The sequence below is a fragment of the Diabrotica undecimpunctata genome, chromosome 5 (assembly GCF_040954645.1).
Source record: "Diabrotica undecimpunctata isolate CICGRU chromosome 5, icDiaUnde3, whole genome shotgun sequence".
NCBI lineage: Eukaryota > Metazoa > Arthropoda > Insecta > Coleoptera > Chrysomelidae > Diabrotica > Diabrotica undecimpunctata.
In genome coordinates, this window is record NC_092807.1 from 58,484,146 (window position 1) to 58,509,554 (window position 25,409).

At 31.9% G+C, this 25,409-nt stretch overlaps 1 protein-coding gene across 3 annotated transcripts in view; it reads right to left on the reverse strand.

The window, feature by feature from the left end:
• Nucleotides 1-3,979: 3,979 nt before the first annotated feature.
• Nucleotides 3,980-25,409, reverse strand: part of pnt (ETS transcription factor pointed) — a 667,160-nt gene continuing 645,730 nt past the window's right edge. For all 3 annotated transcript variants that reach the window (XM_072531991.1, XM_072531994.1, XM_072531993.1), the window contains 5 exons: nucleotides 22,741-22,884; nucleotides 18,683-18,940; nucleotides 17,858-18,139; nucleotides 13,172-13,448; nucleotides 3,980-9,963 (listed from right to left, as the gene is read on the reverse strand). In XM_072531991.1, the coding sequence (XP_072388092.1) occupies nucleotides 9,900-9,963; nucleotides 13,172-13,448; nucleotides 17,858-18,139; nucleotides 18,683-18,940; nucleotides 22,741-22,884 (1,025 nt within the window). In that variant the 3' untranslated portion in view covers nucleotides 3,980-9,899. The remainder of the gene's footprint in view (nucleotides 9,964-13,171; nucleotides 13,449-17,857; nucleotides 18,140-18,682; nucleotides 18,941-22,740; nucleotides 22,885-25,409) is intronic.

Consider the following 25,409-nt stretch of genomic DNA (forward strand, 5'->3'; position numbering starts at 1 on the left):
GCATTTTTCCATTTGATCGGCACGTCTTTAACGAAGAAGATTTTCTGGCGAGTCATGTGACGGATAGACCATGTCCCCCAGAATCGTTGGAAGAATTACCTTCTACTTCTACTAGTGAAATTCAGCTTCTTCAACTTGAAGAACAAAGGAAAAAGACACCAGAAAAAGATATGAAACTACAATTTGTGCGTCTTGTGGAAATACGAAGATATCCGAAAAAAGCCAACGTACAAGCAATACGCAAAACAAGAAGAAAGGCAAAGACAATATCGCTACAGATGCACCAGAGAAAGACGAGCGCTACAAAAAATTATAATAAAGAAGACGGCGATTGAAACTGTTAAGGTAAATATATTGTCAAAGGTTAATGATTCCAAAGAGGAAAAAATGATAGAATCTGATGACTCCTTTTCTTCAAAATTTTCAGTTCACGATTCAGATAGTTCAATGGGCCTTGAAAATTCAGCTGATGACGAAGAAGATTTTACCAATTTAACAGTTGACCCCGTCATAGTTTCAAAGATTCAAGTCAAAGATTTCATATTGGTTAGACTCGATTATGATGCTAAAAATAAAACAGTGAAAAAGTATTTTGTGGGGCAAGTTGTAAAACACAATATTATGGCTGTCGAAGTTTACTTTATGAGAAAAAGTTAAAAAAACAATAAATGTTTTGTATTTCCTAATGTCACGGATATTTGTACTATTTCTGCAGAACCGCATGTTACCAGAGGGCGTCATTTTTTTTGTTAATTTAGTAACTGATACTATTTCTTAAAGTATGTATGAGTGATCCAAAATGATTTTTTCTTCTCTTTTTGTAATAAGTTTTAAAAACAGCAATAAATTTCGATTTAAGAAGACTGTCTATTAGTTTGAACAATTATAAATCAAAAAGATACTGTTGTCTCACTGTTACAATTGCACCTATTATTTTGTTTGAGTGAAACTTTTTTCTGTACGATATTTTTGGTAGTTTAAGTGTTCATATGTATTACCAATTAACCTAGTCATGTCTTTTCGCCATACTTTAGTAAATAAAAACATTTAAAAAAAAAATATGAAGACCTAAATTTTTTCGTCTCAGTGTTCCCACGTTTCCCCTACTTAATGCATATTTGTATAAAAGTGTTACAACATACCTACCTGATAACGGGAAGATCTTCAGAACATTTTTCAACATAGAGTGCGTATATTGTTTAATGATTCACCTATTTTTTTTTTCATTTTATAGATATTTTCTGTTGAGTTGTTTTAATACGAAGGGAAAGACTGGTCGACCATATCGTCTTCTGGTCAGTGGCGGCTGGTGTGGTAAAATTTTGGGTAGGCCAAGCCAGCAAATTACATAAAGCTATGTGTAATCAGTGGCGGATCCAGAGGGAGGGGTCACGATGTCATGACCCCCCCACCCTTAAAAATATTTGGAAACCCACTTATCCTATTGGTGGTAAGACTAAAAGTAACCTTGCATCAGAGAAAGAGAAAAGTAATCACCCTCAAGATCCAGGACCTCCCCAAAAAAAAATTCTGTAGTCGCCAGTGTGTGTAATACATTTTTTTTTGTGTGAGAGTGGGAATCTTTTTTTTCGAATTTTACGATTTTTTTTTAATTTATTTGGGCAACCGTGCACTTGTTTGCAATTGTGTTGTTTGTTTAAAAATATTTTCCAATTATAGATTATGTTACATATTTTTTTATCATAATTTAAAAGAAAATTTATATTACAATTCGATAATTACGTTACAAATGACAACGATGGTCGGCGTAGGCCCGATCGTCTGGTGCCTAAACAGCAAGCATAGACACGACAATATAAATCGTTGTCCGGCAAGCTGCTTAACTTCAAACGCGTTTTGTACGGGGATCTTATGTGAGCTGGGTGGGCCAGTTCCGATCGGGCCTATTAATTATATTTAAAATGACTGAATACGATTCGATGCTTTCTGTGATAACAACATAGATGTTTTAACGGACGCTAATGTATTGAGTGATTTAGTACAATTAAAAGTTATTTACATGCATTGACATAATTTTTGAATATATGTTTTTCAATTTTAAAGCTCTTAAAATTATTGGGTAGGCCCGGCTTATCCTGCCTATCCCCAAAAGCCGCCACTGGTTCTGGTATTTTATGTATAGGACAGCCTGTTAACCCTTTTAAGTCGTCTCCTAGAGACCTACCATCCTCTGTTTATCTTACAAACCATAACTCATTGTTCGGTTTCAAATAATATTTATTGGAAGAAGATCTGTGAGTTGTCTTGTTCTTTCTTTGGTCTTCTTTGCTTTACTGCATTTTTATGTCAATCAAGCCACATAAATGGCAAATACATGTATTTTTTCATTTGAAATCTTCAGTTTTGCAAAACGATTGAAACAAAGACGTCCTTTCTTACGCTGTGATTTTGTCACTACTTTTCATTTTAGAGGAACAAGGAGTATATTGAAATGTTTTACCTTCGACAATTTTTCCCTTCTTTGACACATCTCTGTCCAGAATTTCGGGCTTGCTTCTCTATAGTTTGTTTCTGCTGGGAAGGATTTCCAACGATCTTTCACTGAATAAAATGATAAAGTTTTTCAGTAATTAATTATCGAAACTGCACTTAACTGGTGTTTACACAACAACAAACAGTGTTCACTTTAATTCTCAACAAAATGTTTTGTAAATAAAGGAAACTAGTGCTGTTCTTGTAGGATTTTCGTTTCACCCCGTATATAATAAAACATCGAAAAGATTCTTAATCTTTTTGCGTCTCTGAGATTGATAATATAAACATTTTTAGTCTGTTTATAATAACGCAAATTGTTTTTTCTTTTGATCTTGATACCGCAGATATTTACGCTGAAAATAAACAATAAACAAAGCAAAGTAGTTTTGTTAATTTTTTCTAAATAAACATTTATCTTTAATATACTAAGATTTGCTCTCATTTCAGTTTAAAGGTTTATAAATAAATATAAGTTGTATGGATCAGCTAATTGTCATATTTTAGTTTTCTTTTAAATAAAATTAACCTTGAAAACTAATTAATAATTCAGAAAAGATTGATATTTCATTTCGACATATGACAGTCAGTATATCCTTTTCTGTCATTTGGTACATATCCATATTTTTAAAGTCTGTTTTGTTAGAGGGTCCAATTCAAAGTTTTGTTGATAAATTTAGATATTTTTGATTTGTAATAACTGTTTATGTGAAATAAAAATAAAAATGTAATGTTTCTCCATTCATTCTCATCCAAACCAGAAGTTTAAAAACTATTTTTTTTTAAAGATATTCAAACTTGAAATTTTTTAGGAAACAAAAGCCTTTCTTTCCAAACAAGTGGATTTTTTTTAAATGGCGTTCTATTTTAAATAGTTTAGGAATCTTCTGTGCAGTGTTGTCTAGAAGTTCTTCAAGTATTTTTTTGATTTCTTTTTTGTAGTTAGTCCTCCAATCCTCCCCAAATAAAGGAATTCTTATCCACGACTCAGCTCTCCAACCAAAATACGAGTAGCCGTTCGCAAACGTTTCAATTTATTTGCTTACCCTATCTCCAAGCTCAGTAATTGTTCAGCCCCACTTTAAACCTCCTTTAAGCAGAATTAATAATTGATACATTCTTAATGGTGAATTCATGTACTAATGACTAAAGCCACTTATAGTAATGTGTCAGGGGATTTGAAAAATGGGCTTAACTTATTTTTTAAAATTGTATGACTTATGCCACTGTCATTCTCACTGGCTCATTTATAAATCTAATTATTTTAAAAAATGTTTGCAAAATTAAGGCATACAAAAAACCTGTATTTTGACAATAACAAATTATAACTGCCAAGGCAATAGGTGGATTTTGATGGATAGCTAAGTTGCCGATTTCTGTTAATTCTATGTTAAACAGCCAGTCTTCTCTAATTACTTTTGTGTTTTTTTTAATCGACGTATAGCCCAGAGTTTTAAAGGAACAGTCATTATAAAAACAAGAAGAATAAAACCAATATATTTTTATTGAAACATTTCATTTAGTACATTAATTATATGTATGACAAACACAAAGATAAATACAGAAAGACGATCCCATACAACGAGACCTGCTACTGTATTTTTAAACGCTTGTGTTCGAATTTAAAAATAACTTAAACCTTAAACATACTTGCAAAAAATATCTGGTTAAAAGTGGAAATACAACTCATGATTCTTATTCAATAATAATAATAACTTCATCTGACCAAATTCTATATATCTGAAAATTTTCCGAAAAAATATCTGTATATAAAAGTTAAAGTATTTTACTTATTAATGATACAGAAACGCTAGTTAGTTGGTCTAAATTTTATAAGTATGGAGTTGTAAAAATTGTAGGGTAAAATAAAATCAGAATGATCCCACTAAAAACCAGATTAGTGTTGAGACCACATGTATAAAAAATAACTTTATCAATATAAACGGTGAACAAAGTTTAATGAAAATATTGCAGGCTGACAAAATGCCAAGTAACAAAATTAATCGTAGAAAAAATAAGTCAACAAGTTTAGTAATTATAATTTCTTTTATGCAATCAATTTTTAATCTATCTTTATTTTTGGATGTACTGCATCTATGGCTATCATAATAATATGTAATAATATGTAATAATAATTTTGTATGTATATTTTTATAATTTTAAAAAGAGTTTAAAAAGTTAATGGACTGTGTTTTGCAAAACTGTAGACTAGTGTCTTCACTCAATGAGACTTTCAAGGCCAGTGTTTTGCAATAAAACATTGTTTTCGGGATTTATAGGGCGTGGTCTAGAACTACTTCCCTCTTATGTTTCAATTACAACTGAGGCATACATTATAATGAAAAAGAGATGTACTGAATGAAAACTTATGTTCTAAATTTTCTAAAAAATCTATACATTCTAGTTGTTTTACCCAGTGTCAGTGTTGAAGAAGTTTATTTAAAAAAAATTATTGAAATGTTCGGAAAAGAGCAGAATAGTGAAAAGTAGATTACGTCGGTAAGGACTCATATATGCTGTTGTATCTCTAAAGCAAATTCAAATGTGTTTGGCTCAATTGAGAAGATCTTTGGTGGACTGATGAAACCGGAATAAGCTTATTTAGGGTAACGATGTCATTACAACGTTTCATTTTCTTAAGACTTGTCTACGCTCTGGTAAAATAGAAAATCGACAGGGAAGCAAAAATAGATAAAATATCTACAATGAGGAGAATTTTAAAAAAATGTGTGCAAAGTAGCCATGATATTTATATTCGAAGCGAATATTTAACTATAAATAAGACGTAGGAAGTATTAAAAGATCTTTGATGTTTTCGACAGTATATGACAAATATACTTGCATGATATGGATTACGTGTTCGCTCTAGTGAATGTGAAATCTTCTGGAACCAAAAAGAATGTAACTTTTGATAATTGGTTCACCAGCTTTGAACGTCGAAAACTTTATTTCGGTTCCCAATATTCGGTTATAAAGAAAATATATCTTTTTTTTCACCAAGTAACTTTAACCAAAAAAAAGTAAAGAGGTTCTCATGTTACCTTTACACCATATGTACATCATGTTCCATGTACATGTACATGTACATGGAACATGAAGCTAGAAATATTCTATTTTATAACACTACAAGACGTGGAGTAGACATTGTCGACGAAGCAGTTTTATGCATTACTCAATTGTAGTGGTGTAATTGCTAGGATGATTTATCAACAAAATACTGACGATATACATATAAAACAAAGATAATACTTAAAAGTTTCAAAAATGTGTAATTTGTCTCTCCAGGCACCCTGAATATTTAAATACCGGTTAGGCCAACCGACAGTGCCAAAAAAGCACAAGGCGTATAGAGGAGTAAGATATATACCGCGGATACTCAAGGAAGAACATCAGTGGTTAAGGGCAACGATAACACTATGTCATCCTTAGCTTCGTTTTTGATATGTCTGCTGCAGTTGCAATCGAAACTCCAGAAACAAATTAATAACTCTGGACCTGGGCCTGTAAACACTGATAACAAGTAACCTTTACGAAACACCTGCCGCGAAAGCCAAGACTTTTTTATAAATGTACAAATTAAACAAACGATTTGATTAGAGCACTCAGAGGTGTATTGCCGCGTATGTATCTACACTGAAAACAATTAATACTTCTTGTTTCTGTACCATAGTAGTCATGATTAATCTCTATGAATTTGAATTTTTCCGAGAATTTATCCATTAACTAAATTTATTTATATTTTTCAACGATACTCCAAAGATGCCAATCAAATATAAAGTAAAAAAATGAGTTGGACGGAGTAGATGGTAATAAATACTTTGTAAAACTTAATATCATTATAACAGTATACAAATACTATAAACTAGATGTTAATTTATTACAAAAACAGGTAAAGTACTATAATTTTTTTAAACTGTTGACTATTTTTCAAACGAAGGCAAAATACAACTGTTAATAATTTTAAAATGATTTTTTTAAATTTCTGAACTGCCAACATGTATTTCACAAAAGACTAATTATCTTCACAATATAAACTTTGATTCAATAGACTTATCACAATAGTAATAATATTTACAAGGTGTTTTTTCTTCTCGTCTTTGATCAGTTTTAACATTTAACCGTATTTTGTTCACAAGCAGAGAAAACACCACAAAAAAGTGATACTATACATTCATTTAACCAAAAATTTAACTTTAATTATTATCTTAGAATCACACAGTTGTTGATTAATATCCTTATTTGATGATTTCATTTGTGCAGGTAGGGGAGAGTTTAAGACAAGTAACATCTTAAGAAAATTTGGTTATCGATCGCCATATCTATAACTTTGGGTATTTTCTTGAGTTCAAAATCTATCCCCGAAACATTTTTACATCTGGTTTAGAGCAAAATTTTAATAATAATCTACGACAACGATAGATTTTAATAATTGAATAATATAATAGGCCTTTACACCCTTAGAGCAAATAAAAAAATTGTATAAATTTATTTAATCAAATAAATCATGGTTTTGAACAAACATATTATCTAGTTTTAATAATATAGTGGGTTAGGATTAGGCATAACCGAAGTATTTACATTTTAGCATCTTGATATGGATGGGTATCCTAAAGTAATAACACTGTCAATGGTCAAAGGTTCAGATTTGTAAAGAACAACATATTTTTTAATATGCATCGTACAAAAGCACGAACTGCTAAAATAAAATTAACTTGCATGTCTAATAATTAAACACAAGTGATGTTTCCAGTTTTTTAACCACGATGTTCTTTTTTATATTGTTTTGTTTTCCGGCCTGAATCTGCATGTACTGCTTATTTTTCAGCAAATGTTCTACATGAGATTGGTTTCTTGTCAGTAGTATTGTGCACACACAAAATTGCACAACAATATGGTTAACTGTCGCATTACTATAGGTGGCAACTCTCAACCAGAGGTTTAGTGGAAAGGTCTCTTACATGTTTTATGAAAACTATCTACGTATGGTTATTTATGCACCGTTAAACAAAATATTAAAATGATGGTCACATCATTGTGTGACAGAAAACAGTTCAAAAAGTTTTTTTATATAGCCACATTTCACAAAATAAGTTCGCTTTTTTATCACTAAAAACGAAAAAAAGAGTATTTTCTTTTATATAACTGATCAATTAGTTGGTTCTGAATACAAATAAATCTTAATTAATGCCTCTTAGTTTGGAGGACTCGTTTTACTTCCTTTATCCACACTGGAAAAGAACGTTATTCTTTAATTTCAGATGGTGAAGTGGGAAAAAACATTGTTTTAAAAATGTCTATTTACACAGCACGAGAAAAGTTTCAAATAATGAGATGATGTTACCAAGTTAATTCTGATTCAGATTGTATCGATGCGTTTTCTTTAAGGGGAGATCTGCACTCTGTATGCAAACGATTTGAAACATTGCGGGGGTCTCCAACTTCTTATTACATCCCCAGGGATTAATGGAATGAGTAACACCGAGCCGCAAGGTTACATCGCTTGCCGTACTACTCATCCATAAGTCGATGTCATAGTTTAAGCCACATATCCATTTAAATTTTATACTATATTAGATGTATATATTTACGATTATATGGGCTACTGAGCAATAGATAAAAATAACAGGAATAATTTGCAATGACATTTTTAAACGGCCCAAGAACGTGTTATTTTTAACTTACTCATGCTAAATGTTAATTCAACTCAAAACACATACAAATGTGTTTTTATCTAATATACTATTAAAAACTTTCGGAAATATACTATTTGCTCAAATTTGATTTTTGTAAATTTATTTTCTCTTTCTCCGATTATTTTGGCAATAATACACAAATATTACAAATATGGCGATGTGCATAACGCAGAATAACATCGGAAAATTAACAAATTGATTTTGAGTATATATTTGTCAACTTTCGATCACACTTATCATCTAGAACAAACTTTTAAAAAAATATTTTTCCTTTAGTGTATAATATAAAAATTCTGTATAAAATGTGAAAATAAGAATTTTTAGACTATTTGCAAAACACTTCAACATTTTATTTTTAGAATAATAACTATTACACGTCTGTAAAAACCTGAAGATTAGTTTACAATATTCATTTATTTATATTTAGGATTCCTTCTATTAAGAGATAGTAATCAAAAAATTTTAATAGTTATACCTACCAACGATTTATTTACTGTAAATTTTAGTGGTAACTACCCACATACTCCACATTGAGTATCTGAAGGTCGGATAGATCATTGTTTTTCATATTTCCATTATTTCCTATCCCAAATTTTTCCAATAGCTTAATAAGTACATGTGTTCATTTATTTTACATATTATTTATTTGTATATATATATATATATATATATATATATATATATATATATATATATACACTAGCAGAACCATATCCTCTTCGGATGTTCTCAAAAAACCCCATCATGTAAATACAAGAAATATAGGATATTAGTAACTAATATCCTGTATTTCTTGTATTTACATGATGGGGTTTTTTGAGTAGGTATATATATATATATATATATATATATATATATATATATATATATATATATATATATATATAGATATATATTATTTAGCAGAAACCAGCGGCGATGTCGAATTACTTCTACTAGTTTGCGCATTGACAAATGAGTGATACAGACTCATCTTTAAAAAAAATCGGAAACGATTACATATCACATATTAAATGTCATATCTATATCATATGTTATTATTTATCCGTAACTCTTCTTCTACGAAGTGCTTGTATTCATATACTTAGAAAATCTAATCAAAGACTTTTAGCTAACCTTTAAAAATAAATTTTGATTCTTAACTTTGCTTCTCCCTTCGCTCTACTTCTCCTTGAGATATATATGCAGAAAAATACAGCAAGATATACGTGTAACCAGTAAATGGAAGGCATATCATTGTAAATTAAATGCATTATATTCCTGTAAACTATAACTCTGTAAAGAAGAATAAATGTACTACTTCTGATCTTCACAATTAATAAGTTATTATTCTAAAATCTAATACACGTGAAATGGTTTTGCAAGAGTGAGGAGTATCTTGAAAATAAAACGACTGTTTTAAATGGCACGGCTAACGATATATAATTGACATTTTAGTATATTTATTTGTTCGTAAAAATTGTTATCAATTTGTTGTTATTTTGACATTTGTAGCGTCCCCTCAAAAATTATTGAATTAAATCGCTTGTAACATTGTCTTTTTGCAATATACTTTCCTATTCAAATTTCAAATAAGAAAATATGTTTATTTGGAACATGTCTATATAGTAATTATTGTATTTAACTACAATACGGACGGCATTAAACTTAATTAATGCCTGTTTCGATTTTTTTTGTATTTTTTTTTAGTAGATTTGAAGGTTATCTATCCGTTCAGTCATCTTCTTTCTTTTCTGGTTTCAAGTCAACCATAGCGTGAAGCTCTTCGGGAGTGTACCTGAAAGAATAAATAAAAGTAATAAGCAAAATATTTTTGTAAATATTCTATAAATATACTAAATATTTAATTAAAAAAATATAACAATAAAGGGTATCCAGACACTCTCCTACCAAACGGAAACCGCAGATAGTGGACATGATTCTATGTCGATTTAACCTATATTACCTTAATCAAAAAATGCTTCGAGACTTTGAGCGGTAGGTCCTTTCAAAATGGTTCTTTAAGGTAAATTTTTGACAAATATCTCAAGTATAGTACCATCACAGAAATTAAAACGCTGTACAATTATTACACCGGTACTGACAAATCGGCTTTGATTGTACTTTCCACACAGAAGACATCCGAGTCATTCAACATTTATAGCCCTACATCAAAGATTAAGAGAAACTAGTTCAGGAATTTCTAAAAATACTGACATCGGTAGGCATCCTGACGTTACAGAGGAGTAAGATGACGATATTTTGTGGATAAGTTGATGAGAATCCTAAGATTAGCTTAAGAAGGTTTGTTGCTATGAATCCTACCATTTAGAAGTCTTAAATAAGGAATATCGTTCATAAAGAAAATCTTTACCCTTTCCATTTTTAAAAAATTCATGCGATATTGATTTTACAAACTGCTTGCGGAACAAAAGGAATCTGGATCCCAATTTGTTTCTCATATTGTATTTTGCTATGAAGCTATTTTTACAAGAGATGGAATTTTTCACTTACACAATATACATTAATATGCCTACATTGGTGACAATCCTCATGCAATAAAAGAGGAGGCAGAAAACGTCTGGATCGGTGTAATCGGTAATCAGCTGCCAGGAGCTGTTGAATTACCTGGTCGTTTAATAGGACAGGATTACCTTAATTTTCTAGAAAATATTGTACTTGATTTAACCGATGATATTTTGCTGATAATCAGACAGAACTTATGGTATATGCACGATGGTTATCCAATTCATTTTAGTTGCGGAGTTTGTCACTTTCTTGACAACACATGGAAATCAATGGACTGGAATAGGTGGTCCCATTAATTGGTCTCCAAGATCTCCATATTTTAACCTTTGCGATTTTGTTTTGTATGTGTGGTTAATCAAGATCGTGTTGGTTTATTCTGTTCTAATAGAAACTCATAAACAACATAGGACAAGAATTGAAAACGCATGTAACGAAATCACTAATAACCATGGAATATTTGCAAGAATGAAGAAGTCTTTACAAAAAAGAATAGAGCACATGTTGTAATATTAGTCCTGCATTTGCAGTTAAAAATTCCTTTAAAATTTTCTTGTTTATAAATCGTAAATAATAAACTGTTGTTTTGTTTTTTTTTGTGAAATAATTTTAATAAGATTATAATATTCGAAATCATAATTATTGTGTTTATATGAGATTAAGCAACAATTGATAGACATAATACAACCCCTAGCACACAATACAACATACATTAAAAACAACAATTTTTACAAAACCTAGCACAAATAATTTACAATTATAACAATATACTAGTCAGTGTTAATATCACCAGTATTTTTACCAGTGTGCCATTGGAGAAAACTTTAAAAATAATAAGAGTTAAATTAGAGAGGGACGATACATTGGCAACAAAAACTAAATTGAATGTATCAGCTATCATAAAGCTACTAACACTTTGCACAGACAATACTTATTTTCAACTTAAAAATCATTTCTATAAACAAAATTTCGGATTACCCATGAGCTCATTCTCATCTCCATTATTAGCAGATATATTCGTGGAGGATTTCGAACAAAACAATTTCTACATTTCAAAACAATTCGAACTGACAAACAACAAACAAAGATAAACAACCCAAAGTATGATGGAGATATGTGGATGATGTGTTCTCCATTTGGACCAGAAGCCGTGAATAAATTCCCGATGGACACCAGCAATACAGAAGAATTAATCAAATTCACCATGGAAAAAAAATTCACTTCCTTTTCTGGATGTGCTAATCACAAAAGAGGATAAAGGATGTAACCAAAGTTTAGAGAACTCACATTGACAGATATTTAAATTACCACTCAAATCACAACGTAAACATCAAAAAAGGAATGAATCATCAAATCATTATATGATAGAGTCCAAAACACTTGATCTGATGAAATGCATTTCAAGAAGACTATCTAACAAAGTTTTTAACAAAAAATGACCATCCATTGTCATTTGTAAACAAGGAACTCTACAAGATAGAAAGAAAACAACGTAACAACACAAGCAATCCAGAAACATTCGCAAGAAGGGACTTAAGGATGACAACAATGCCATATTGTAAAAAGGTTCCATGTCCAAAGCTACCATATGTAAAAAGTTGTAAAAAAATCAGACAAATTAAAAAGGATAGAAAGTAAGTACAACATTTAAAACAACCAATACACTCAGATCTATCATGTCTATAAACAAACTTAACAACACACAAGAGAGATCAAATAACTACATCTATAAAAAACCCTGCAGCAAACCCATCTGCAGAATGTAGCAGGCTTTGGTTGCCAATATTGAAAGAAGAAGCCAACAACAAGAATACACCAACAAAACGAATTAAGAAACTCTGAGACACATCGTCTTCAATCATACACAATATATATGCAATACACATATACAATACACGAATACTCTCACTGTCGCATAACTTGGTGTTAGTAAGCATATGTACATAAATTATTAATTAGAAACACAAAAAGTTTAAATTGTTTTTTCTCAAGAACGGTAGGTACATGATAGAGGTTTTAAACATCAGAACATTATTGTTGGAAAAAAAATCTTAGTTTTCAAATACCTTATAGTTTTAAAGTTTTAAAAAAATAAAGAATTCTTAATATCTCTTGCCCTTATTATATGCTTGTACAAGCTTTTACAAGTATTAAGTTTATATATTTATTATATTGGGTAATGATTATCAAGGAAAAGTATAGATGTATGATACAACAACAAATATATGCCTACAATAAGGCAAAAATATGAAGACATAATATGAAGTCAAAAGAAGTTGAGTTAGTAAATGGAATGCAGGCATTAAGGGATTGGGAGTAACATACATAATACACTTCAGAGCAACAGAAGCGAATCATTCACCTGCGAGACTATCAAAGTCTTACAAGAGACAAGAGACTAAAAAAAAACAAACAAAATTTAAGACATAAGTACCTACATAAAAAAGAGACCACAAAAAAAGAAAATTTCTAAAACTTACCCCAGCAACGTTTGCAGATCACATACGAATCGGTAAACGTAACGTTTACCGGCAGTCTTGTGTATTATATTCTTATCATAATAATAGCGAAGACCGCGTGACAATTTCTCATAGTTCATCTTCGGCTTATTCTTTCTGATACCCCATCGCCTTGCAACTTCATCCGGATCCGTCAGCTTAAACTCCCAGCCATCACCGGTCCAAGAAATGAAAGCTTGACAAGACTTATCGGTAAGAAGCTCTAGGAGGAATTGCCAAAGTTGAATCGGTCCTGAACCTAAAAAATAATATAGTTTAATAATAAATAAATACAATTAAACGTAAATTATATTTAAATGATTTGAAAGAGTAGTTCATCTTAACATCATATGGGCAATAAAAAGATTCGTTAAGCAGACTTTCTCGGTTCGTTGATTTTAATCTTTCTCTGGCTTGGGCTGCTAGGGAAGGTTCATGTAGACCATGGCCAACAATTCCTTTGGCTTGATCCACACAGCGTGTGGGAAACCTTCACCGCGATTGTTCTGTAAGCCCGCATTTCAAAGGCATCTATTTTTCTTCAATTAGCGACCTTTAACGTCCATGTTTCACATGCATATGTGGCAATAGGAAAGATTAACGTGTATAATAATTTTAGTTTACTTTTTGTTGGTTGAGTTAGATTTATAGTTTCGTTACGTGCTGTGGCCAATCTGTGTTTAATGTATTCCTCACAGCCTCCTTTGTTTATAACCGAGGTAGTTAAACATATCAGCCACTTCGAAATCTGTTCCTCTTCTATCATGATAATACAGTATTCACATAGGCCTTGATAACGGAGTATTCGAAAGTAAATAGCAACTTGCAACTACCAATCCATGAAGACATCCCGAGTTTAGCAGCAAACCGACTCCCATCCAGAAAACCACCGATAAGAACAGCCCAACAGCTAACAGCAGATGATTTCAATGTTACCTCCAGATGGCGCACGCTGTGGACTGAGGAAGCCCCACCTGAAGTATCCAACCTTATTGACCCAGTCCTAAAGCCTGATGGCTTCGACCAGCCACGAAACATATGGAAGAGCTTAAACCGAATTAGAACGGGACATGCAGTATGCGCACACAACCTACATAAATGGGGAAAACAGTCTACCTCCAGCTGCGACTGTGGAGCTCCAGATCAAACCATCCAACACATAGTGGAGACATGTGAATTGAGGGCATATCGAGGGGACCCAAAAGACTTTTTCAAAATTACGCCTGCAAGCCTTGAATGGATAGCTCAACTTGACTTAAAGATATAACCTTATCTGTTTGTATTATCTTGTATTTTATCTGTATTTTGTATATGTTCGTTTTTATATAATCTTATGTTTGTATTTTTGAATTATGTACTTACGTTTTTTACAAGTATTACTGCATTTACTCCTATTGAGCCATACGCTAAATAATAAGTATTCACATATCTAGGGTTCGTAAGTCTTTTGCCACCTATCGTTATTCCTCCTTCCTTGCAAGATTTTTTTCATAATATCCCCTCAAAAAGGAATTATCATAGGAGGAGAAATAATTAACAATATACGGTACGCCGACGATACTGTAATTCTAGCTGAAAACATCGACGATCTGCAGGAGCTAATCAATAGAGTTGACATGGAATGCACAAATTGGGGACTGTCGATAAATATCGATAAAACTAAATACATGGTGACCAGTAAAATGGATATCGGCGCAACCCAACTGATATTAAACCAACAACCGCTGCAGAGAGTTAAGAGATTCAAATACCTTGGATGTTGGATTACCCAAAATCTAGATCCATCCTTCGAAATTTGATGTAGAATTGAACAGGCAAGAAACTCATTTCAAAAATTCAAGCCTCTATTATCCAAAAACTCATTAAATTTGGAAATCCGTGAAAAGTTTACAAGATGTTACGTCTGGTCTGTACTTTTGTATGGATGTGAAACTTGGACTTTAAACGCCGATATTATGAATACAATCGAGGCGTTTGAGATGTGGTTGTATCGAAGGATACTAAAAATTCCATGGACTAGCAGAACTAGAAACGAAGAAGTTCTTCAAAGAATGGGACATCAACGAACTCTATTAAATATTATTAAGAGGCGTAAACTAGAATATCTTGGACATATAATAAGAGGACCAAGATATGAGTTCCTTCGGCTAATTCTCAACGGTAAAATCGAAGGAAAGAAATGGATAGGACGGAAGAAACTCTCTTGGTTGAGGAATTTGCGGCAGTGGACAGGTTTGACAGCGGACCAATTGGTATACGTAGCGCAAGACCGAGATCAGTATAAAAATATTATAAGCATGGTAGTCGCCGACGTTCCGTAGGGATATGGCACTCTAAGAACAAGAAGATCCCCTCCATATATATTAAATAATATGGGTGCTACAATACAATCTTGTCTTACACCAGATTTTGTTCTAAATGGTTTGGAAAGAACGTTTTTGACCATTACTTTTACGAAAATGTTTTTATTAACCAGACACAGATGCCCAAATAGCAAGGACTGAAGATTAGGATCAAAACTTTAATACGATACTCAAAATATTTATAAAATAGGATAGTAGGAAAACTAAATTTATAAATCGTAAAGTTTTGGTTCTCGTTTTTGGCCATTTTTCTTAATGTATATTAAAAATATTACAGATCAAATCTGAAAAAAATCAGTGGACATTGGAACAAAATAAAGAGTATGGTAAATACTCGTTTAAATGAATAAAAGAGGAACTGTCGTCTTGGTTACTGCGAGAGAGCAGTCGATGCAGAAGATACCATCACAACTACCAAATTTCATTCGAAGAAACTTACGTGCTAAGTGACTGCAAACTGATACTAATATTCTTCGATGTTCGGAGAGACTAAGGAAATTCAAAATGATCCGATTCACTTTAATTGTAAGAGGTTCTACAGGTAAACAGACTGTGGCTCTCAACGCTACGGAACAAAAACTTCTCCCCAGACACATCGAAAATTACAAGACCGATTAGAACCAACCATTAGAAGATTCCCGAGGGCACACGAAGGCTACAAATAATGCAAATGCTGAAGGAATATTATCAACGAATGACGGGAACGACAGGATGGTATGAAAGCCTATGCTTCTTGACATAATAACATACATAAAAATATAAATATTATTTGACAATATTAGCCGAAAGGTCAAATATTGCTAAATAAACATCATTAAGTTACAAAAAAAGATCTGTTTGTTAGATCTCAACAACATGAAACCTTCATAGTAACAATTATTGTTTTTTGTCAACTGTTTTATCACAACATATATATGTAAAAGTCTTGTCGACCATGGGAAGAATTTAAATCATTAATAATCTAAAAAAAAAGAGAAAAATATTTAACAATAGCAGACGAACTCTTTATATATGATATAAAGTCATTGTTTTGCTTGACGACCTTGAAAGAATTTATTAACAGTAGCCGTCTGGGTAGAATAATCAGTTTTAATAATACCCCCTACAAAATTACCTCGGTAATGCCGATAGTAATGGAGCTCGCTCGGATGAATTATTTTGTGAAGGAGCTATTATGGAAATTTGAAATAATTCTAGATAATTTTGTTATCCTAATTGAAAGGATTGCAATAATTGCATATACTAATTTAAAACAAAGTGTTTTTTTCTTGTATAATCAAAGTACCTATACTGATACAATATAATGAAGAAAAAGCGCATCAATAATGTGGGCTAAAGGATATTTATATTGGTATTTTTCCCTTTAAATAGTATGCTTCCACATACACTAAAATTTTTTTATGCGCTCGTTTTCTTTATCTTGTTTAAGTCTTACTTTTTGGTTTACTACATATCTTTTCCAATTGGTAAATATTTTCTTTTACTTGTCAACTGAATTCAACTGAATTAGGACACAAATGTTTACTGCAAAAAGCTGTATATATTTAATACACATTCAATGTATTTAAAGCGTTCATTGTCATTATCATCAATTTTGGGTAATTGTGGCATATCTTTAAAATTACGTTAAAGCTGTCTTCTTCTTATCATTTAAACTTAGTTTTAAAATAAATAATCTACAATAAATTTGCCACAGTACATAATAATAAAAAGAAATTCTTAATGTAGTTATAAAAAATATTTTATTTGGCAATGTGCTAGGTATCAGTTGTCTCAGTTTGTTGACGCCTGTGTCACTATTGGTGAAGTATGGAAGCATGGCTACAATGTCAAACAGTCAGTTAGCCTCTAAGCGCTCTAGATGGGTTCTAATAAAAACAATGCTCTCTTATAAAAGTTCTCTGTAATATTTAGTATATTAGTTTAATTGGTTTTATTTATTGAAGTCCCAGATTTTCAAGAAAGTTTAATTCTGTAGTATCAAAATTGTGCGCAGGTTATTTAGTGAAACAGTAAATTAGAATTTTACAAATATACAGGACAAATCTAAATAGTAGTGTAGATCCTGCCGTTACTTTTACTACGGTTAGAGAATCTAATGTGGTAGTTCCACTACAAAAACATCGGTAAAGTAAGGAAAGCTTTCTTTAACTAAAAATAGGTATCGAATGGAAACTCTCTAAAAATGAGTGCTCCGAAAGTTGTATCACTGCTGCAGAAAACTTAGTGCTTGGGAAGAGATATATTACATCTTCTAATTAAGAACAAAATTAAAATAGATATTAAATGGCTTTTAGCGACTCACCTGTAAAACATGGTCCTCCAGTGGCAGGATTTCCAGGATATCCAGTAATCATACCATTTTGAATCATAGGCTTAGTATCTTGGATTGCGTTCAGTTGATCTCTTGTCATTCCTGCCGTTAAAAATGCAGGATGTGTATGGGGATGATGACCTAACGTTAATTCGTGGTTATGCCCCCATTGTTCCGGCCCACTATTGGCACCACTGGGCACAGTCTGGAAGGGCGTCGTATCGTACGGCGTTCCGTAGGTATCTGAGTATGCGTCGTTGAATCGTCCAGCACCTTGAATTATTACAATAAATTAATTTATTTAATAGATATAATTATGTTTTATAATATGAAAAGTGAGGGCAAAATATCGAAAGAAATACTTATGCGTCTTCCTCAAAGTATTCAATTAAGTTATTACATTTAGAGTGTAAATTCGTTTTTCGATTAAAATTGTTGATCATTAATCAAAATTACAATATTTATTTTAAAGTTTGAAAAGTATAATTTTCTTTCGTTTAAAGATATGTCGACTTATGTCGATCGACTTTAAGGGCATGTCTAAAGTATAGAAAATGCTATATACTTTAATACATATAGCTATTCAAAACGACTGTTAAATTATTTGCTTGCAATTATCATTAATTTTCTAATTGCTGTTAATGTTCTTTCGAAGGCAACACGTGTAAACGTGTTATCACGTCGGTAAAGTTTTGGACAGTTGACGGTTGTCAAAATCTACTACAAAATTCCGGCCCAATTACGATTGTTAATTTGTTTTTAGACACTACATTGAACATTTTATTATTAACCGATCTATAAGTTAACTGTACTTACCTCTAACATAATTCTTAACATAACTATGTGGATTATATTTCTGCTCTAATATATGATTAGAATAAAATTCAGGTGAATTATCTAGGTAATTCTGCTGATGGCTATCCAGAGCTTGATACTCATGTTCATCAGGCGAGAAATGTGGAGTTTGGAAAAGATGGGACCCATCGTCGTTGTTTAATGTTGGCAGGTTATTTTCCATCGCTCCAAAATTACCCCCCGACGAGTCAGTGCCAGGAGGACACGATCCTTTAAAACCTAAAAGTAGAGAGCTTTGTTAAAATTGATATACATAACATGAGTACAATTTAACCGTATAAAAAAGGTCAAATTTGATCAGATATAATGATTAATTGTGGTAATAATGTACATAAGTTCCAGAAACTAGACAGATTCATGGTTTTAAAAAAGTTTTATGATATACTAAATGCCGAAGATACTTGCTGAATTTTTTCTTAAAGTATACTGGTATTAATGAATTAAAAAACCAACGTAGATTAAAATGAAACGATCAGTGGTTAAAATAAGCCATAGTTACCAATTATTAACACAACTGTACTTTTATGTGTTATATTTCTAGTGTTTTCTCTACACAAGACCATCTATCGCATGATTGGAGCTCTTGGCAGCCGCATTGCTGACTGATCTAGTCACTATAGTCAAAGAGAATCTTCATGTTTGGTCCGATCCCACAAGATTATAGCTCTTGGCAGCTCTTGATCTAGACACTTTTGTCAAAGAGTCTCGTTAAACTTTCGAGTTTGTTCGGGTTTCGACGATTGTGTTCACTCGAGTTAATTTTACTACCCATAAATTTCATCAAAATGGCATTTTCCAACAGTAAAGCTCTTCGAAATATCATTACTTCCCGGCTGTCGTCGAAGACTTTCTTCTTAAATGCGACGCCACGCTGAGTTTTCCACGCTGTTCTTCTTCTTGTTTTTCACACCCCACGGAATTCTTATTGGAAAAGGGGCCAACGGTATTTTCTTTGACACAGTCTCCCTAGTTGAGTAGGTCAAAAAATCGTTACTGATTCGACGCTATTTTTCTTAACTGACGGCATTGTACACGTTGTTAATCTGAGGACAGTTTCAGATGGCATCCAACAATGTCCGGTGGTCAAAATATGTCCACGACTTATTTGTTAATCCTTAGTTACAGTCTTACTTCGTTCGTTTATTATTATATCTATCTTTTCATGACCGTAGTTTACACTTATACTTTCAGCTGTTCTTAAAAACATTCGTTTTTAGAGGGGGAGAATGTTTGAGACAATATTTAGTATGTATTTACATATTTTGCTTTTAATATTTTTATTACTATATTATAATATGATCTTATTTAATTATATGTTCTAATTACTTATGTACTTTAAAAGGTTACAGTATATTCTTTGAAATTCCAATTTTCAAACTGGCTAACGCATATGGTCGTCTCTTTTCAAGTTCAAAGAAATACATTTTAAAATATCAAATTTCTTGAACCATTTATTCAAATGATCACATTTCAAAAGGACTATGAACGGAGATATCGAGACGAGACATCGGGATGTGCACATCTTCTGTTTAACTTGGACGAATCATTCCTTCGCGTCGCGACGCGCCGACTCAGATTTTCAGCCGACATCAGTTTAATTTTTGTAGTCAACTTTGAGGCCAATTATATTTTTATGTAGTAGTAGCACTTTAAAAAGAACAACAAAAGAAGTTTTTTCTTCACTGACCTTGTCAAATTAAGTTAATAACGATCCTAGATATATGAAGGCGTATAAATTCCATATGCGCGTATAAATTCCATAGGCGTATAAATTTTTATAATATAAAAATATTATTAGTATATGTATCTGATTACTTGATGAAATCTTAATGACCGAAAAGCTTCAGTCAGGGATTCTTCAGCACTATTACTGCTTCCCCCTATCTCCCTGTCTAGGTCCATTTCTACAAGGACCTTGGAAGGTCTTTCTGGATGGTTTCCGACTCTTATATTTGGACTCTTATAACTTATAAATAGTTTTTGTATATTTACTGAGTTATGTTATGGGTATCGACGTCTAACTCTAGGGTTTTCTCAAGAATCTGTCACGCTATTAAGATTTGGTCGGTGGTGACTTATTAGATCTAAAGCAGTACGGGTGCCTTAAAAACGGTTCGGTATCGTGAATACGGCTAAGAACTGTATGTAGCTCTACTTTAAGGATGAATTGAGCAGTACTTATCAAATACGATATATACAAAAAACCTGATTAGATAGGACAATAAACAATTAATTTATAATATATTGATTAATACCTAATTTTAATTTTAATAAAATTCGAGTAATCTCAAATTATTACACCCTACATTCACAAAACCTTGAAATACTTTGTACATAGTAAACATTTATTTATATGGAGGCAAGTGGGAGGGGGATAACAGGGGAGAACTTTACTAAATACAAGCGAATTCTTATATAAAATAAAAAAATTCAAAATATTTTTAAAAAAGTGCCTACTGTATTTACTTCTACCTTATTGGTTTCACTATCTTAGGGTTTCTTGAGATTGAGAACTAGTTATTCACCAGTTGGAGAAGCCAAAGTGTGATAAAACATGTTACGTATACATAAAGTCAGTGGATATTTGTTATAAATAAGTCTAATCGATTTATTTCATAAATACATAGTTTTCCCAGCGCTTAATATGTATTACTGTATGGATATAAACTTTACCTATAGGTGCTCTACCATCCGGATGTGCACCACCATTTTGTACAATTATTACTTCCCCAGTAATCGACCCTATATAAATATCAAATTTCAAAGAACAGCTGAATAAGCCGTGTCCTTTTGAAATTAATAAGAAGGGAAGCCCAACCCATGACCCGGCGTTCAACCTGAAAGCATCTTTCTTAGATTGTATTACGTTTCTGTCTATTTAATTTTTGCCAGTATCCATACAGTCTATGCAATTTTTTAAATTATTTAGTTCAATCAATTAGTCACGGTTTTTTCTTCCCAGTGACAATGACAAGTTGACGTTTATTCTGAATCTGAAAAGCGTGCGTCGTCAATAATATTCCCTAGGCAACCATTATGTAAACATTTGAATGAACAAATTTAAAAATTTGTACAAGAACTAATATTGTCGAGATTTGATCGAAACTAGTGACTAGTGGTTGTTGCAGCGAGTGAAGAATTTGGTCTGTCACTAAACATAAAGAAAAATAAATTCATGGTTATATCAAAGAAAAATATTCAATACATCAATCTACACGTAAATAATATGATAGAACGAGTTCAGAATTAAAACTATTTAGGGACAAACATTAATGAAACAAACGATTATACCAAAGAAATTAGAGTTAGAAGTGCATTCAATAATACGAAACAAATATTGTGTTGTAGAGACCTCAGCCTAAATCTTGGAAAACGAGTACCTACTAAAGTGCTATGTATTTTCTGTTCTTTTGTATGGTGTGGAGACATGCTTTAAATAAACAATGTCTCAATAAATTGGAAGCATTTGAAATGTGGACATATCGAAGAATGCTGAGAATCTCCTGGACAGACAGAATAACCAATGAAGAAGTACTAAGAAGAACAGAGAACATCAGGGAGATATTGGATTCCATCAAAATAAGAAAACTACAATATCTGTAATTATTTTTTATTTTTAAAAAATTTGAACGTGCAATTCTGACTTTTACTCTGATTTTAGTGTTCTCAGGTACGTTTACCTACTTCTTTACTCTTTTGATCTTCTGGCTTCTTACCATGAAGGTTTCGTTAGTATTTTTTTTACTAATTTTCGTAGATAGTTGGCTGTTTCGAAGTTGATGGAGCGTCCCTATTATCCACTGCACCTTAATTCTCTGTTCATTATTCTAAATTATCGGCTATTATTACGGTGTCATCAGCATCCCGAATATTGTTAATTAAAAAACTCATTCATGTTCATCTCTACTTTTTCTGACTCAATAATTTCCAGTACGACTTCGCATTTTACACACATTTTATTTCAATATTAAGTTTTGTTACATTTTTTCTGTCAAACTGTGTTTAGAAAAAGTAGTTACCTTCTTTTAAATGGTGGTACGCGGGACTCCTCTGCAATTGCTGAAGATAATTGGTTTGAGGGGCACCCGGAGGCGGAGATCCATCATCTCTTAAATCTTCTGGAGGAGGAGGGCAGGCAGGGCTCCGGAGTTGGCCATAAACTCCTGAAACAAATGCAAATTTGGATATAAGTATTCGGTTATCATTTTTGTTAACTAATCTTTAATATTATTACATATTTATATTTTTGTAATAAAAATCATATGGATATCCTATTAATGAACCAGATTCATAAAAATTTGATATATATACATTTATTCTATAGATTACTTGTTCATAAAATCAGTCGTATAAAACAAAACTCGATTTAAAGTACCTACCTACCTAACAAAAATTACAAATCAGTGTGAACACCAGTGGCGGCTGGTACATCGTCATACGACAATGCGGATTTGATAAAACGAATTTGATAGGATAAGAACAATAAGAAAAAAAATGCCAATGTTTTAAATATAAGTACAGATCGCAAAAAATCGTAATTAAGGTAGGTCATAGAATCACTTATTTCTACGATTCAGTAGTAGCGTATCCTGAATAATGTGACATTTTAACACAATTAAATCACACCAATATATGCAAATTCAATGAAAAATAATACAAACAAATTTTAGGCACTCCAATGGGAAGCACCATTTTCCCAATCATATGAAACTATGCTTTGGATGATTTGATAGGAAACTCTTTGAACCAGTTACCATTTGGCATTTCTTTTGTAAAACGATTTGTAGATGATTTAATACTTGCAGTACCAAAAGAAAACGCAGATCACGTCTTAACCATATTTAATAACCAACGCAAGGAATTAAAATTCACACGTGAAATCAAAAAATCGAATTCTCTTGTCTTTCTTGATATGATGGTTCCTCGCACAAACGATAATGTTCTAACGCAGAGTGGTACAGAAAACCTACATCAAACAACAGGTTTGTCAATTTTATCATTCAGAACATTCTTCTCGAATGACGATAAACTTAGTTCTAGAACTAAAAAAAAACAAAGTCACAAATTTGTCAGGTCCAACAAGTACCTATAGAGTGTGGGCTAAGAAAATTAAAGAAAATATTAATAGAAAATTCATACCACTCAGATTATTACACAAACTAATCTTTAGTACTACATGTGATTCCACCTCCATAACCACAACTCAAAACCAACAAATAGAACAAACAACATCGAAAAACTTATAAAATTGTTTAGGGATCAACGCTTCAAAAGCGCTACAAAAAATGTTAAGACCATCTCCAATTTATACACGATAACTAAGGATTCTTTGACACTAAATGAAATTTCAAGGGTTTTGTATGAAATACCATGCTCAAATTGTGACAATATATATATATATATATATATATATATATATATATATATATATATATATATATATACGAGAAACTTCTAGAACATTGCAAAGTAGAATTATGTCACACAGAAGTGACAAACACAAAAAAATCAAAAGGTTGTGCATTAACAAATCATGCAATCAGTTTCTCTGAAGCAATCGTTTTGCAGAAGGAAAGAAATGAACAAAAACGTTTATTTTTGGAAATGACACATATTCAAAAAAACAAAAAATATATGCATTAACGGGAAATCCAACATAGAAAAATTAAGATTTACTTTTCAAAAGTAACAAAGACATAGGGGCAATCAGTAATTATGCTAACTAATGTGAGTCATCTATTAGTTTCCTCTGACAACATAACCCAAATATCTGTTCATAAAGCACATGCAGAGATAAACATATTTTTAGACAGTTTACTCAAGATAACGTCGTCATATTGCCGACTCTTGCATTATAAAAAAATTCATTAAACAATATTTAATTTTCTTTATATTATAATAATATTTTTCTTAGTGTAGCTTCAAAGGACAACATAAAACAAAGGATCTTAGCGCACGAACCGTCGGACGATGGGGGGAGGCGTGGCTCACAGCTTCCCAATTAGAGGATCACCGTCAAGAGGCGGATCATGTACCGGCCAATCCTCATCCGGCTGTGCATTACTTCTCTGGCGCGGCCTGGTCAATTCCCAAACAAACTTTTTCCGATCTCGCGATTTACGTTTTTATTGGTACTAGTTTGCGAGTGTGTATTATGTAAGAAAAATATAGCCAAACACAATTAATAGGTTTCTTAGTTCAAGAAGTGTTCAATCTATCAAAAATGTTAACTATAATTAGTTACATGTTTTAAGCGTATACATAAGGGTATATATATATATATATATATATATATATATATATATATATATATATATATATATATATATATATATATATATATATATATATATATATACCGGGTGTGCCAAAAGAAGCGGACGGTTGAATATTTCTCGAAATTTACATCGGATCCAAAAATTGAAAAACACGTGTTAAATATTTTCAAAACTCTATGGAATGAAACAAAACACGACCCCTCACCCGCCCCTGGGGTTAGGGCTGAGGGAAACTTTGAAATCTTAAATAAAAACATCCATTTTTTATTACAGATTTGGATTCCTGATGAAAATATATGTAACTTTCATTCGGAAACGAACGATTTATCCTAATACCTTAGCAAAATTTTGAACACGGTCTAATATCTCGAAAAGTACACTGCTAAATGACAAACCAAAAAACAGGTGTT